This window comes from Tursiops truncatus, chromosome 21 (genome assembly GCF_011762595.2).
Source record: "Tursiops truncatus isolate mTurTru1 chromosome 21, mTurTru1.mat.Y, whole genome shotgun sequence".
Taxonomy (NCBI): domain Eukaryota; kingdom Metazoa; phylum Chordata; class Mammalia; order Artiodactyla; family Delphinidae; genus Tursiops; species Tursiops truncatus.
This window is the reverse complement of record NC_047054.1, coordinates 34,679,538-34,696,247: the sequence shown is the minus strand read 5'-3', so window position 1 is coordinate 34,696,247 and position 16,710 is coordinate 34,679,538. Positions and strand designations below refer to the sequence as shown.

The 16,710-nt window shown below is 39.8% G+C and overlaps 1 protein-coding gene across 10 annotated transcripts in view; it reads right to left on the bottom strand.

Moving 5' to 3' along the window:
• Nucleotides 1–16,710, bottom strand: part of PSD3 (pleckstrin and Sec7 domain containing 3) — a 571,362-nt gene that overhangs the window by 40,652 nt on the left and 514,000 nt on the right. For all 10 annotated transcript variants that reach the window (XM_073798607.1, XM_033848747.2, XM_073798608.1 and 7 more), the window contains 2 exons: nt 6,804–6,961; nt 3,749–3,893 (listed from right to left, as the gene is read on the bottom strand). In XM_073798607.1, coding sequence (XP_073654708.1) covers nt 3,749–3,893; nt 6,804–6,961 — 303 coding nt within the window. The remainder of the gene's footprint in view (nt 1–3,748; nt 3,894–6,803; nt 6,962–16,710) is intronic.

Below are 16,710 nucleotides of genomic sequence, written 5' to 3'. Positions count from 1 at the left end.
TATACATTATTTTGTAAACTGAAATTATCCAAGTGTTCTGGCATTTAGGGGAGTTGCAGCCAGGCTGTGGGCATGCGGAGAAAGGAAAGACGGCCAGGCTAGAGCAGTGGCTCCCAACAGCAGGGACTGGCCCCACGGGACATTTGGCAATGTCTGGAGACATTTCTGGTTGTCACAACTAGGGGGATGATACTGGCATCAAGTGTGCAGAGGCTGGGGATACTGCCCAACATCCTACAATCCACAACAAAGAACTACCCAGGCCAAAAGGTCAGCAGGGCCGAGACTGAGAATGCCCGGGCTAAAGGAGGAGGCCTCACCCTCAAGGCACTGGAGGCCCTGTGGGCGCATCCAGACACACCTTCCAGGTTCACTGAAGGTGCACTGTGACTCCAGCCAAGACATGCCCCAAGAGTCTCCATCTGAAACGGAGGGTACCCCAAACACCTGCACCAGGCTGTGTGCAAACCAACGCTCTCTCCCTCTTTCTAACCTGTTCTTTATCATGTGCTTGGTTCTACATATTCGTTTCTAATTGTCCTATTACTCTCAAAGGTAAAGCACATTTTTCATTTTTAGTAAACAAACACGACGACCTGGGCAAAAAATACAGAGCTAGTGATAGAAAGAATCTTAAAAACATTCTAGAAAACTTCCTCATCTTCCAGATGGAAAACTGAGGCCCACAAAGTCTCAGTGACTTACTTGTCTGGGAGGAAGTCATCGTATTCTTTTACAAAGAAATTAAATTCCCAAAAGGGTTTGGTCATCTTATGTGACACAAGAGGATGCTTCTTTCTGGTTACTACTTGCATATTTAAAATCTTGAACCCATCATTTTGATCACATTACATATGCATTTTTTGCACCTCCATGTTCAAAATGAGGAAAAATATCAAAAAAGTTATGCATTCTATTTTTAATTCCAGTGTAGGTCATTTGTTTAAAATAAGAGATTCTGCCTTGATAAAGGTGGTATGGTCTTGTGGTAAAAATATACAAATAGATAAACACATTCATTTTCACGTATAAGTGACTTAACTAATGTACAGCCCATACATAAGCAGGATAGTAACACATTTTTCAAAGTAGAAAATAAACAGAAATGTAGGTTCTACAGTGAGGAAAGAACAAGGAAAAGCTCTCATGTTGCTCTATACTTATTAATGTTCGTCTTTAACTTCAGATCACCTTTCCCCCCAGATCTTTTATAGGAGTAGTTGTGAGAAAGACCAATCTATTGAAAGACAACGATTGGAAAATTCCTAGTGAAATTAATAGAATAAAACTCAACTTTTGAAAGTATTTTTTTGCCTCTAGTTATTCAATTGCTTTTCTCTCCTCTTACCTTATGTAATGTGGCTTACTATTTATGTCAAGTACCCAAAATTACAGTGGGGAAATGCATTTGCTTTAAGAGTTCGTATTTTAGTTGGGTAGATGGAGAGGTCTGCCAACATACTTTCTCGTCATCAATAAGAGGTAAAACCTGCCTTTTCTCTTAGAATATTTATTTTCCTTGAAAGTTAAATGCCATTCTGCCTTGTAAAGTGAGCTGGCTCAGTCCTTTCTATTCCTAACAGCTTTTTCAGTAGTCAGTCTATGAACTAGACAGGAATAGCAATGCTTACGTGGGAGCATCCAAATCATGTCCATAATAATTATGAATTTACAGAAACAAAAGAATCTCTACTGAAATCATGCCTCCTCTGTTCTCAGCGCCAGCTTGTCTTTATGAACTCAGGCAGGACTTGCACACGTCCCCCCCTCCACATCCTCACTGCCTTCCACCCCCCTTAAGGATGACCAACGCGGCCGCTCCACCATCACTCCCGAAACTGCTCTCACTGTAGGACCCAGTCACCTCCTGCCACTTCACAGGAGATCTTTTGGTCCTATTTGTACCTGATCTTTCCCCCCTTCTCTTGGCATAACATTCTCTCTGGGTTTTTTCTTGACTAACTTAAAAACTATTGTTTCTCAAGTGTCTGTTTTGGTCTGCTTCTGAGCACTCATTGCAATATGTGGAGGTAGAAAGAGGAAAAGGACACAGGAAAGGACCCTGGGAAGATGCACCAGGAGGGAAAGCAGGAGACCATGGGGTCCCAAAAGCCAGATCAGACACCACAGTCCTCAGTGTCCAAGCCCAGGTGACAGCCCTTATTGCTCACTTCAGGGAGCACTAAGGACCATCAACATGCCCCAAACCCTTCCACTTCTGCCCACCTCCTCTTTAACTAACTTAGTTTTCCCCTGCATTATTGAAAGTGCCTTCCTGCTTTAGTAGTTTCCTCCTCTAGTACTTTCTTCCTATTGTAACAAGAATAATTTTTAAAGCACAGATTTGATCACATTAATTTCCTGCTTACACTAGTATCCTAAGGATGCTGGGAACCAGTGACGCATCCAAAATCCTACACCTGACAAACAAGACTTTTCATCATTTGGCATTTGCTTATCTCCACAGAGGAACGTTTCTTGCCTTTTCACAACACTCTGTACTCAAGTCACATCTGATAACTTATGTTACCTCCTACATCCCAGTGCTTTCTCCTCTAGGCCTTTCGGACCCTCTGCTGGATCATTCTCTTTCCCACAGCACACCTACCTGCTGCTCATCCTGTGAGCTTCGTATTAGCTAGCACACTTCCTCCTTCCTCCAAGGCCAGGCCCTAACTTGCACCCCAACAGTACTCTGGATTTATCCTTCATGTACCTCTAATCAAACTGCGTTACAATTACTTGCTTGTTTATATTTGCCAATGCGATCCCAGAGACCGCCTGGGTTTCACTTGCCTTCCTATTTCCAGTGCCAAAAATAGTCTCTGAGGTACACAGGCACATGATACATATTTATTAATAAATGTTCCGTTCATGATGTCAGATGTGTAGAGGAGCTAGTTAATATCAAGACTTGGTTGATTAAAGCCAGGTGAAACTATTTCTATTATTGCACCAATAAGAAATTCACAAAGACATCAAAGTAGCTTCCAAAATCCTTAACTAATCAGTGGCAATAGAGGCACTGCAGACAGGTTTAAAACTGGCAAACGTGGCTTGTATGCAATATCTTAGAACAGAGTTTTAAGTAAGAAAGGAACACAATAAAATGTGGTCTTTAGAGAGATCACTCCTACAAAAGGAGAGCAGCTCATGTGAATACATCTGAAGAGAGTTCTAGCATGCTTTGTCTGGATTAGCTGGGAAAACCACCAGGGTTCACTTAGATCCTCCCTGAGAGGTAGGGAAGGCTCTGCCCCACTGCACTGTGAATAGTGGATCCCTGGGAATATTTTTATATACTCAGCATCAGATACAGTCTGGGATATGGGAAAAGCTCAATAAAATAAAAAGTTGAATGAATGAATGAATAAAAAGCTTGTTTCCAAGCCATGATGTCTAACATTAGCCAGTTCTTTAAAAAATATGCATTGTTAGTAAAAACAAAAATCAAAATAAAAAATGAGGCTGGAATGACTAAGTAGTAAACTAATATGAATTTTAGAAACTAATTCAAAGTATGTGTCCTACCAACCTTGACAATTGAGCTGACTCAATTGTGTCAGCTTCCCACAGGAAGTGTAAAAGCCAGCACACTGCATTTTGCCCCACTTGTACAACACTGTCCTCCAGGGCAAGGTCTCATCACTGCCCCCAAAATATGGAGTATTATTCAAATACAAATATTAAGAAGATTATTTTACAAAGTGCTTTTTTCCAAGGTCAAAGCACGATCAAAATGACTAACCTGAGACAATTTTGTAGTGGTGGCAGGCAGAAGTGGACGACTAAACTTCTTCTGAGATCCGATGGCTGCTGGAAATGGTGGTGCAGAAAATACAGCTGCAACACAATTAATTTTGTTTATCCACCCTTGCATTTCCTCTGGACTCCTATGAGAAACAGACATATTTATGTTAGGGTATTTCTGCATCTAAGTGCATCACATCTTGCCCATTTCTCATTACTGATCTAAAATGGCATATAAAATCATTTATTCTTCTTGGTACAAATAATTCCTGACAAAACTTCATTGGAGACTAACATTTTCAAAAGCAATCACCATGGTAATAAAAGGCCCTGGAACCTAGGATCATCATAGTGTAAGGCTATGATTATCCCCCAAGGATACAGAAGGAAATACAGCAAAATCACTTCACAATAAATATTTACTAAACCCCCTACTTTCTATTTGATACTAGGCTAGGTCAAAAATTAATTTAAAAATTAACTCATCTCTTCCAATCACATAATTTGATTTTAAAATGCAACTGAGTGATAAACTGATAGAGGGAATGTAAAAGGGTACATACACCCCCTTTGGAAAGTAGTTTGGACAGTTTCTTAAAAACTATAAACTATAAATTTATTATACAACTCAGCAATTCTACTTCTAGGTATACACTCAAGGGAAATAAAAACATATAGGCACTAAAAGATTTGTATGTGAATGTTCATAGCAGCACTATTTATAAGCATCAAAAAGGATAAACACTCTAAATGTCCATCAACTAGTGAATGAATAAACAAAACATGGTCTAGGGCTTCCCTGGTGGTGCAGTGGTTAAGAATCCGTCTGCCAATGCAGGGGACACGGGTTCGAGCCCTGGTCCAGGAAGATCCCACATGCCAAGGAGCAGCTAAGCCCGTGCGCCACAACTACTGAGCCCGCGCTCTAGAGCCCGTGAGCCACAACTACTGAGCCTGTGTGCCACAACTACTGAAGCCCGCGCCCCTAGAGCTGTGCTCCGCAACAAGAGAAGCCACCACGATGAGAAGCCCGTGCACTGCAACGAAGAGTAGCCCCCGCTCGCCGCAACTAGAGAAAGCCCATGTGCAGCAACGAAGACCCAACGTAACCAAAAATAAAAATAAATAAAATTAAAAACAAAACAAAAACAAAACCACGATCTATATCTGTACAGTGGAATACCACGCAGCAGCAAAGGTATGGAGTGCTGAGGCAGATTACAGCATGGATGACCCCAAAACTTCATACTGAGTTAAAGAAAAGCCCATGTATTCTGTGACTGCATTTATATGGAAAATCCAGAAAGGGCAATACAAAGAGGAAACTAGTGGTGTCTGGGCTGTGGGTGAGAATGGCACAGGGGATTGGGGTGGGGTGATGAAAGTGTTCCAAAACTGGAGTGTGTTGCACAATTCTGCAAATTTGCTAAACATCATTGTACACTTAAAAGTATGTACAGTATACTTCAGTAGGACATAAAAAAATCCACCTGAGAGGGTGTGGAAATCTCCTGATGTCGGTATCATACTTTTAACTTATATGTCATGTTTGCAGAGCCCAGCACTGACAGCACTTGTGAACTCATAAACCAATGGAAGAAATAGTCCTGAACTAGGTGAGATACCTACCATGTATATAATCAATAAAAAGATGGACAAGAAGTCAGCCCATCTAAAAATCATTTCCTGTACTGAATACGCTGAAAGCTACCACTCTAACCTGACACCACACCCAGGTGTCACCCTCATCATGCCCTGCATGCCTCTCTGACCCGTGTGCCTCTCCAACCTGTTATTTCAATCGACTGATTTCTGCATCAATCCCACTTGGAGTAATTAGCTCTCCTTAGTTACCGTATCCAGCATTTTAGACATTTAAAAACAATAATGCTGGGGAACAGAATAACGTGGGGGCCCTTTATGACTAATGGCTGTGATTACACATCCGGCTGTGGCTCCCTTGTGCTGCTAGCCATCTCCCACACCAAAAACTCCTGTGTGACTTGGGTTTCCTTACAACTTCCTCCTCACCTGATGTCAGCAATCTCATGCCTTTGCAAGCTCAGCATCCCCAAATCACCAGAGTACCTGGTTCTTGTTCTCATTTCCTCTGCTAGTCTTGCACTGTTTTGATCAGCAAGCCTGCAGATACCTGTGTTTACTCTATTGATGTCAAATTTAATGCCAGTGCCTAATGCAGCCAGTTGGTAGTGCTGTGTTGAGAGTGATTCTGAAGTCAAGCTCAGGCTGTAAAAGGCATGCCATGAATAATTAACACTGCCTGCCATGGACACTGATGCTATGTGTGCTATTAAAATTCCTGTTCTAGAGGCTCAGTTCTAAACATCCAAAGTTTCTCACTTCATAAATCCAGAATTCTCCACGTGGAGTGTTCCATTTTTAATCTAAAGGCTGTCACAGACCCCTTATTAAAATGGCACTCCATCCCATTTCCTTGCCCACAATATGATTTTATATTTTCCTTCTAGTTTAATCACAAACTATTAGGGCTCATAAGGAGAGAGAAGGGAGAGAGCAAAATGAAAATCTACACCTCTTGAACAGCCTCTGTGTGCCAGGCACTATGTGAGGCTCCTTACATGCTTCATGTCATTTGCTTCCACAAGAACCCTGAGAAATAAACATTATTAACATTATTATTATCATTATCTACACTAGCCACCAGCTGAGGTTCAAAGAGGTTAAATTTACATGATAGGACAAAGAGTTAGGAAACAGTAATCTGAATCCAGGTCTATTTTACTCACTGTGTGATAGAACTTGCATACTAACACCCTTGAGGGTATTACAGTCTAGAGGTGGTAAGTGGTTGACAAAGGGTCACAGGGCTACTTTGCAGCAAACAAAAAGCTTGCCCTAGGGTTTCTATTTCGTATTCTACTTTTCTTAGACAGTTGTCTCTCTACTGCAACCAGTTAATGACTTTGACTCCAACTCAAAAAGTTTCCCCTGCAGATCCCGATTCTATTTCTCGGTGTAAAGTGGTGCTCTGCAAACTAAATAACCAAACCAAAACAACCAGCGAAACCTACTGGGCTTGAAAAAGCAAGACCCTCCAATCAGCAGTTTTCAGTTTGAGCACATTGGGTTTCTTCTCGTAGTCCGTGGCCCGGGATGCCAGTGCGTGGTGCACACTCACAGCGTTTTTCAGGTCCTCTTCCGACAGGGCCTTTTCCGGCTTATATTCATCCTGTGGGCAGATACGAAGAAAGCAAAGACATGTTCAGACTTCATCTTCTCTTTTTAAAATCTAAGACTATAAGAAAAATTTTAGAGAATCCATGAAGGTGCATGAAAAAAGTGAAATGAATGGTGGGTAGAAACAACTCCTTGCTACTTCATAAATGTCATAAAAAATCCTGCTCTTTGAAAAGTATGCTCAGAATGAGAAAATACACATTTACCAAAGGGGCACTTTTGAAAAAGCTGGTATATAATAATTAAAGTAAAGAGCTAAGGAAGATCAAAGACAAAATATCTATCACACATGTTTTATAGTGATTTGAAATGAAGCTAGGTCTAATAGGGTGATTTGGTTTCAGGAGCTAAAGGACTTATGCAAAAGCCCCCAGGATGCATCAGCAGAACTGTACTGATGGTGAAAACCCATGCCACTGTGTTTGCCCAAAAGATACTACATTTTCCCAATACTTTCTTTTGAGGCAAATATTATTAAAAGAAAAATGAACAGTAAAATAAAACAATTTCTCCAGCTGTTCTCTGAAAGAAAAGAGGAAAATCAGTTTAATCTTAAATCAGGAGAAAGCTTAGCTCTATTATCATAAATTTGGAAAATGGGTAAAATTACATAAAAAGGAGGGTGTCATGGATAGATGCAATTTTATCTTTGGGCATGATCCAGACACAATTCATAGAATTTATAAAGGTTCTTTTGTATGGCGTCCTTCCAAATGTAACTAAAAAAAAATCCCAACTAGTAGAAAAATAAGAATTTAAAACAAATGTAATATTATTATTACTATTTTATCTAGCAGTTTCCTTGGGTCCATAAGAATAAAAAAGGCCTGGAAACTAATGTCAATATAGTAGACATTACAAAGTGTTGTAGGAGATGTTTTTTAGTTTTTAGATGTTTAAGTTCCTCTCCCCGCTTCCCATATTTTATCAGACTTGATGGTAAATAAACTTGCACTTCTTCTGTAAAGAACACACACACACACACACACACACACACACACACACACACACACACACACAAGTCCTCACCTTCTAATTAGTACTAAAAGCCTAAAGGAAGACGTTGTTTATTCTGTTATCGCAGTCTGGTTTTACAAATTTTCTAAATGATAATTACACTCTCCCATACCTCCTCCTCCCTTCCCCGTGGCCCCAGCACAAATCGAGCTCTTCAGAGGTCCTCTTGCCATAGATTCAAAGTGAGTCAGAAATAAACAGCAGCTGCTGATCCTTAGTGATCACTGTCAGTGACAGTGCTGAGACAAAGGTGGGAAAACCTAAGATACTCAGTAAATGCCAACAGCAATATAAAAATTACACAATTTATTATACTAAATGATAAAATTACTACTTTAAGATTGCTACAGCTCAATTTTCTTAAGCCTCAGAGATTAGGAACTGCTGTTGACAACCAGAGAAGTATGAGGAATAAAGGAGAATTATTTTAAAATCTTAAAATAAATACAATATATTTACATGTATCTGTTCTACAATTCCCATTAATGCATAAAACTATAATCTAGCTATGTTTTGGGGTCTTGTCTTTTCTACATGGGATTTTTCTTAGTGATTTAGCATTCCAAAACTTCACAGATCTCCTTCCAGGGGAACTGTTATTAGAGCAGGAGTATCAGCTAGAGGCAGCATGACAACAAATTCCCCCTGGCCTCAGAATTAGACTGCAATAGAGCCCCGCATGGCTGGCCGTGAGCTCAGCTTACCCACTTAGCTCCAGATAGGAATCTGGGGTGGATGAATTATGGGGAATGGGGATAAGTGATCAGGGACAAAACCTTCAGAGAGTTTATACACTAAGTCCATTTCCGTACATACTGATCTCTAACACACCTGATATTTGAGTTTGCACAGAGATCAGCCTAGAAATTTGTATGCACCGTTTTTTGATATTCCAGGTCCATAATTTGGGTTTTTATCCTAATTCTTTCTCACTAGTTTCTTTTGGTTAATTTTTTGTTGTTTGAATTTAAAACGATTAGTTTTTTATTTTTCATATTTCTTCTTTAATTAAGAATTTAAGACTATAATTTTTCCTCTGAGTACAGGATACACATAGCTTGGGAATGAAGAGTATTTTTTCGTTGTTCTCTAGATGATTTGTAGTTTTATTTTTTTCTCTCTTCTTCAATCTTAGTCATGTCAAAGAATGTTTCTCAAATTTAAAGCACCTAAAGTTTTTAGTTATTTATCATTATATATTTCCAATTTTATTGGTTTGTGACCAGAGAATGTGGTCTGTAAAATGTATTTTATTTACTTAAAATTCGCTAAGGTTAATTTCTCAAGGTTTTCCAACAACTTGTTTAGTTTTTGTTATTGTTCCATGGACATAAAAAAAAAGTTATTCTCTGGGCTTCCCTGGTGGCACACTGGTTGAAAGTCCGCCTGCCGATGCAGGGGACACGGGTTTGTGCCCCGGTCTGGGAAGATCCCACATGCCGCGGAGCGGCTACACCCGTGAGCCATGGCCCCTGAGCCTGCGCGTCCGGAGCCTGTGCTCCGCGACGGGAGAGGCCACAACAGTGAGAGGCCCGTGTACCGCAAAAAAAAAAAAAAAAAAAAAAGTTATTCTCTGAGGGATGAGTGTGTATTTATATTCAAGTTTATTGATTCAGTTCCTCTATGTTCTTACAGTATTTTTCTACCATGTTCTGTGTGCTATTTATTATTTTAAAATGTTCTTCTTTATCCACGTTAGTGCTTACTTACATAAGATGGAAACTTAAAAGGCTCTCTTCTCCCACCAAATGCTCTATTTCTCTGTATCAACAAGACTTTTAAAATAGTTTCACTTCCCTCCCTACCCTTCCCATTAATCCTAAATTTTGATAAAAGTTTAGTATGTTTTATTCTGCAATCTTATTAAAATTATCTTGTATTATGTATTTTCTGTTTCAAGAAATCCTATCTTGCACTTACATTACATATTCCCTGAATCTCTCCTTATTCTTTTAGATTTAATTGTGTCCATGTTTCATTGCTCACCTACTTTCTATCTTTTCTCCATCTTGAGGTCTCTTTTCTCATCCCTTTGTTATTCTCTCTTCTTGCAAGTACTTTTCTCAGGTGGGTGATGTCCTCCAGTCCTTACTTTCAAGTGTCTCTTGCTTTCTTTCTCAGGTGGAGAACTGGGTATGGAGCTTTGGGCTGCAGTCTTTTTCCACTCAGTACTCTGCAGATGCTATTCTGTCTTCTAGCTTCCAGTTTTACTAAAGTCCAAAACCAGTCTGATTCTCTTTTGCTTTTCTTATATTTTCTGTCAGGAATCTCATAGGGTTTTATTTTTATCCTTAGAATTTAGGAATTTTTGCTCAGCCATGCCCTAACATTCTCATCTATCTGATCTGGAACTAAAAAAATCCCACCCTAGTTCTCCTTATATGATCACTCACTTGCACTGCTGACAGCTGCTAAAGACAACCAACCCAGCTATGCAGATGTGTGCCACCCAGACGTATGGTCTCCAGCTATGGCTGCACCCAGTGCCGACCGACAATGCTTTTACTCCTCTACGATAACCCCTCTGGTCCATTCTGCCAAACGTCCACCATTCTCTTCAACACTCCTATCCCACGACAAAGATGGTTAAGAGCACAGGTGCCTGGGGTTAGACGCATCTCTTCAAATGTCTAGCTCTATTATGGTACTTAACATTTCCATGACCAGAGGCAAGTTATTTAAACTCATTAAACTTCATTTTCTTTGCCTGAGGAGTAGTGATAATACTTTCCTCATAGAGCTGTCGGATGAAATTCAATGAGATACTATTTTTCTAAAACTCTAAATAATGCTCACAGCAGACAGTGAGCACTTAGATGTTAGCTGATATAATCCCTAATAATAATTTTTAGTAGCATATAGCTTGAACTTGTATTTTATAAGGTCAAGCTTGTAAATTTCAAACTTTCTGCTTACATGCCCTGTAAACGCGTATTTTGTGACCACCTTTATCCTCTTTCCTCCTTACACAGAGGAGTCCTGCTCAAGGCTAATCCTGTACTCCAGGATCAACCTCCACCAACCCTTCCTAGGATCTTATTGCGTTGGTTATTATCCTTCCACTATATTTTAAATCATTCGTTATCTACAGGCTTCTTCCCCACAGCCTATAAATACCCTCAAGGTCTCTCTATTATTTGTAAGATAACAGTCCCTCCTGAATATTGCTTTCTGCTAGCTGTCACCTCTAGCTGTCACCTCTCTTTTTCCTTTATATAAAATGAGTGAGGAGTCCACATTAACTACTTTTATACATTAATTTCCAGTTTACCCTTTAACCCACTGGAACCTGGAGTCCATTTCTACACTTCATTGAAACTGCTCTGGCAAAGGTCAGCAATGACCTCCTAACTGCAAAATTTAATAGATTCTTTTAAGTTTTCGTCTTATAGCACTAAAGGAAGTCAACAATACTCTTGAAATTCTTCCATGGCTTCTCCTTACAATTCTCTCCTGGTTTCTCCCCTATACTCTGACCATGACTCTGCTGTCTCTTCTTTAGCCTGTTTGTCAGCTGTCAGTTCTGCCACTGGCCTTCATTCTTTCTCATCCCATAAATGCGTCTTGGGATGATTACGACTACAGTTGACGCTTGAACAACGCATGGGTTGGGGCAAGTGAAGATCCACATATACCTTACAGTCTGCCTTCCATTTATGAAGTTCCTCCCTAACCTCTGTTCCTCTGTATCCACAGTTCTCCGTGAGTGAATTCAACCTCCTATGAATCATGTAGTATGTAGTGCATTACTATTGAAGAATCTGCTGACAAAGTGAACCTGTGCAGCTCAAATTTGTGTTGTTCAAGGGTCAAATCTACTCTTATCAGTTGAAGTCCCACCTATGTCATGATGCCTAACAAACTGCTGCAGATGAATAAGAAACCCAAGACCAATCCTTAGCTATTAATATTGGATGACTTAGACCTTTGGAGCAACTACACATATTCTTGGAGCATATTCTCTCTGCTGTTATTTTCCTTTAAAACCAAGCTTAAAGGATGACATTCTTAGACCTCTCTAAAAGTGCGAAGAATTTTAAAATGCAACATTTATTATAGCTCTAAGTAAAAGTGAACAGTAATTATCAACTTGGAAGAATTGCACCATGGTTTCTGAAGAGGACTCTAAGACAGTTTCCTAAACTCTTAAGGTACCTAATATTGGAAGGAAAATACTGCACAGGCCAAAAATGGATGATAAGATCTATTTAATTAGGATAAAACCAAAGTCTAGGAATTTCAAGTCTAACATGGGCTTCCACTCTTTTAGTTGATAGTAATATTATTTTACCATTAAAACAAAAAGGCAAAATATAAACCATACATGTTTGGCATTCTGAATTCCTACTAGAAAATGTAGCTCCAAGTCCATTAAAAAAATGAGCAAAACTCAGCGTAGATTGGAAAAATTAGAGTTGACAATTGAATAAAAAGAAAAGACTTTATCCTATGGAGTTCATTCTGACATCTTTATTTTTCACTACTTAAAATTGAAGATGGTTTAAATGACGGTATTGGGAAGGAGGAAATAAGGGATAAATTATTGTAATCAAACCATTTCAAACCTAAGACTCTTGGCTGTGCAAACTAAATGAGAAAAGAGAGGAAGGTAAATTCAATCAAGAAATTCTGTAAGAAAAGAAAATGCTCTATGACACCTAATTACTATCTATTTTCTCAAATGAAGGGTGAAAATGATGCCTAAAAACATGTTACTCTCCTCTGTGTTCACTGCAATCTATGTCTTTTTATCTAGGATGATTCATTAGAGCACTCTACCACCCTAATAAGCACCAAGAATTTGATTTCACAATATGCTATTTATTTTAAATTCATTTAAAGCATGAAATGAAAAACTTTCCTCTTTTTCTTAAGAAGCTTGTTAATTAAATGTCTTGTGAAGTTGGATCATAACACACAGATCATCTACATATGTACAAATAATTGGTTGGCATCAAGTCTGAAAATCTGTACCCTCAGGTGAATATAAAGTCCAATTTGGAAAGTGACCAAATCTAAACTGAAATTCATCAATGTCAATTAAAAAATGCTCAGATTCCAGTTTTCAAAGTATAAGGCACAATTGCTATACCTAATTAAAACAATTTAAAACAAAGCTGAAATAGTCTTGATTTCCACTGAGCGAATATAGATGGGAAAACTGAGGACAGCCTTGAGAGGCTATGAGGATTTAATAAAAATGTCAGTAATTAAAATAAACTGGATCTTAAACTGTCCATTAATTCTTGATTTTAAAAAAGGCATTAAAAGCATTTTTCATAATTTGATGACTATCTTTTTTAAAAATTCTGAGTATTTCTGGTTAGGTATCTTTCTAAAAATTATTCAGCTTCATTTTTCTTTTACCAGGGAGCTCAGAGTGTGCTGTATTCCCATAAATCTGGGAACAAGACATAATAGGAAATCCAATGGAGGCATGTTTTAGCCCATCACTCACATAATCAGATATTTGAAAATCACTTATTCACAGAATGTTAAAGCTGAAAGGAGCCTAAAGGATCATTTCAACTAATTTTCTCATGTTAGCTAAACAATTTTAAAGTCAGAAAAATATGTCTTATATTTCTGTAAGGAGAATTAAGAAAGAATAAGCCAGTTAAAGTCAAAGGATTATGTTTGTTTATATTAGTTTGTTCGGTTACGGTGGACATGGTGCCGCTTCCATGTTGCGATGATGGGCCACATGGGGGGGTAGCGGAGGACTTTCCTTGTTAGCACGGGAACCCGTCATGGTCCACATACAGAGGGAGCACTTACGGACACAGTAGGACTTGAAGGACTTGAAATGCTTTCTCAGTCAGGCCTCAGACTTCAGTGAGACACAGGACATTTTCTAGGACAAATCTGGTGAGTGAACCAGGAAGCTAGGATCTATCTTTTTAATGATTACACAGCTGAACTGGAAGAGAATTAGGGCAGACAGACAACCATCAGTAGCCCTTAGAAAAAGACTATAGGATTCTATGACTCAGTATCTGAAGAAACGTAAGAGCTCTTAACATTTTTAAGCAGAAAAAAACATCTTATCACCCTTGCATACTTCTTCCATATTTCTAACTAACATAATGATCAGGGTTTTGATTGATAGGAGGCTATTCCTGCTTTCCTCTCAGTTCCAGGCTCACTAACGTTCTGTTAAAGCTGCACTTGGCACTGTCTGGACCACTTGAAGTGTCTGCCCAGCACTCACCCACCACCACTCAGTTCAGAGCCCTGGAGACCAAGTTAGTATCTAATTCATATGTTTCCTGCTACGACTTTCACATGATTGGTATGGGTATAATATTTACTGCAAGGAAGGGAGAGAGAGAGGGAGACAGAGAGGGAGAGAAAGGCACTGCCTAGGGACCCAAGTAGCAAACAGGAAAAGAGGTTTGAGTTCTGGACCTATCTTACCCTCGAATTACTTAGAAGAAGCCACAAAACACTGCAGCGCCTCTTCATGTGGGAACAAAACAACTCATAGGAATAAACTACTTTCTGTTTGCTAGACCCCTGAATGAGAATTGTGTTTTGTTGTTGTTGGTTTTTTTTTTTTTTTTTTTGCGGTACGCGGGCCTTTCACTGTCGTGGCCTCTCCCGTCGCGGAGCACAGGCTCCGGACGCGCAGGCTCAGCGGCCATGGCTCACGCACGGGCCCAGCCGCTCCGCGGCATGTGGGATCCTCCCGGGCCGGGGCACGAACCCATGTCCCCTGCATTGGCAGGTGGACTCTCAACCAATGCGCCACCAGGGAAGCCCGAGAATTGTGTTTTTAGACAGAAACCTTCAGAGCACAGCCTATGGGTCTTAAAATCCAGAGACCACGTGTTTCCAGCTGCAACGTTATTTTCATGAATTGATAGTCTTAAAAAATTATGCTTATGTCCTAAATATACCTTGTATAATGGCTACATCACTCTGCTGAACTGGGTCATTCATTTAACTTATAACTAATGAAAACTTTGATATGATCATTATTCTCCTAAGGCTTCAAAACCTAGTTAACTTTTGTTTTCTGCACTTTCCATTGTTTCGGAGAATGAGAGAGGGTCCACATGGTCTCTTCAGTGTGTGAGAGGACACAGAGCCAGCAGTTTCACAAAAGGAAATACAAATGCCCTGAGCACACAGGGAAGCTTTTTGCTATCAGGGGCCCAGGCCAGGATCAGCCAGCTCCTGGCACTTGGTATTTGACACATCAGCCCAGGCTGCCATCATCACAGTCTGGAAGGCCTGGTCTTCAGTACTTCCTTCTGCCTGGTCCAGGCTCACTCTATTGTTGCCACCTATACTTCAAACACTGCAACAAACAAACAAACAACTCCCCTTCCAATCCAAAAACCTTATAGGCAGGTGGAACAAATCTCAGTAATCGAAGGAAAGAATGGAAGATTTTGCATCGAGGACATAGAGTTCCCAGTATACTATGACAGGAAACTAAATTTTTAGCTAACAAACATTTGAAAGACATGGTAAAGGCAAATAAATTCAGGTCTGAATACCTATTTTCTAGACTCTAGAGATAAAAGACATTAGAACATTATCCAGAGCCTGGCGTGGAGAATACGATCATCAAGTAATTCACGGCCATGCACTAACCAGCCACCCGCACCCATCTCTCTTAACCATTCCATCGATCACCTGACTATTTTAAGGATAACATAGTTAACTTTTGTTACAACCAGACCTGTAACAAAAATACCATCATAAAGCTTACCAAAAAATATTTTCAAGAAAAAGGCAGAGACTAGCAGTGTCAGACACAAAGCCCTTGACTGAAACCGACAGAGAATTTCTGAAGCTGTGTGACAGCAAAGGCTTATCTCAGCATTTGCCAGCAGATGACTCACTCTCGGTTAACAAAAGGATATAAAGCTGATATCTGAATGTCGACAATGATGGATCTTCACCACCAAAAATTTAATCATTTTATCATCAATCCATAGCAATTTCAAAATTTCAAAGCATATATAAACTGTGTTATATTGAAATGATATTAGACTCCTCTGCCACAAAGGCTTTATATTCCAATAATAATAATTAACTCTCCATCAGGTAATATATTTCCCAAGCCTGGGCTCAGGGGCACTGCAAGTACTGGAACCAAACAAGGACAGGAGTGCTTTCCTGCCCCGCTGGAAAACAGAGCCACTCACTCCACCGCAGGTGCCTCTCAGTGCCCTGCCCAAGAGAGTTCTCAGAGACTGCAGCCCACTACCCGCACAGCGGTATTCCCTTTTCACTGATGCTTTCCCAGCTCACCCATATCCTTGGTTTATATCATGTCACTAGCCATTCACTGCCTAAGACTTGTCTCTCACCCACCACCGTAAGCCCAAGCTCTTTTTGGGGATAGAGACCAAGTTTATTCCTCCCAAGATGACATTTTGTAAATGGTTCTGACATTACTATTGCAATTCTCTATGGATTTCCTTTCTGCTTGAAAGTTAGAGGCAAATGTGATTAAGTGACATTAAGTGAGGGGGCCAGAAAAGGAAATGAGGTGGTCATGAGGAAGGCTGTGTATAACCTGGAGAAGCAAAACAAGAGCTCAGGATAATATCAGAAACTGTCCAAGGGATGGAAAGAGAGAAAAGGACTTATTTTACTTGAGAGAGAAATCAATAACAGGAAAGAAAAGAGGTTCAGTAGAAATGAGATAGACACGGGGGATCCATTCTTTGCAAAAGTCACAGGAAGGGGGATATCAGGCAGGGGGTG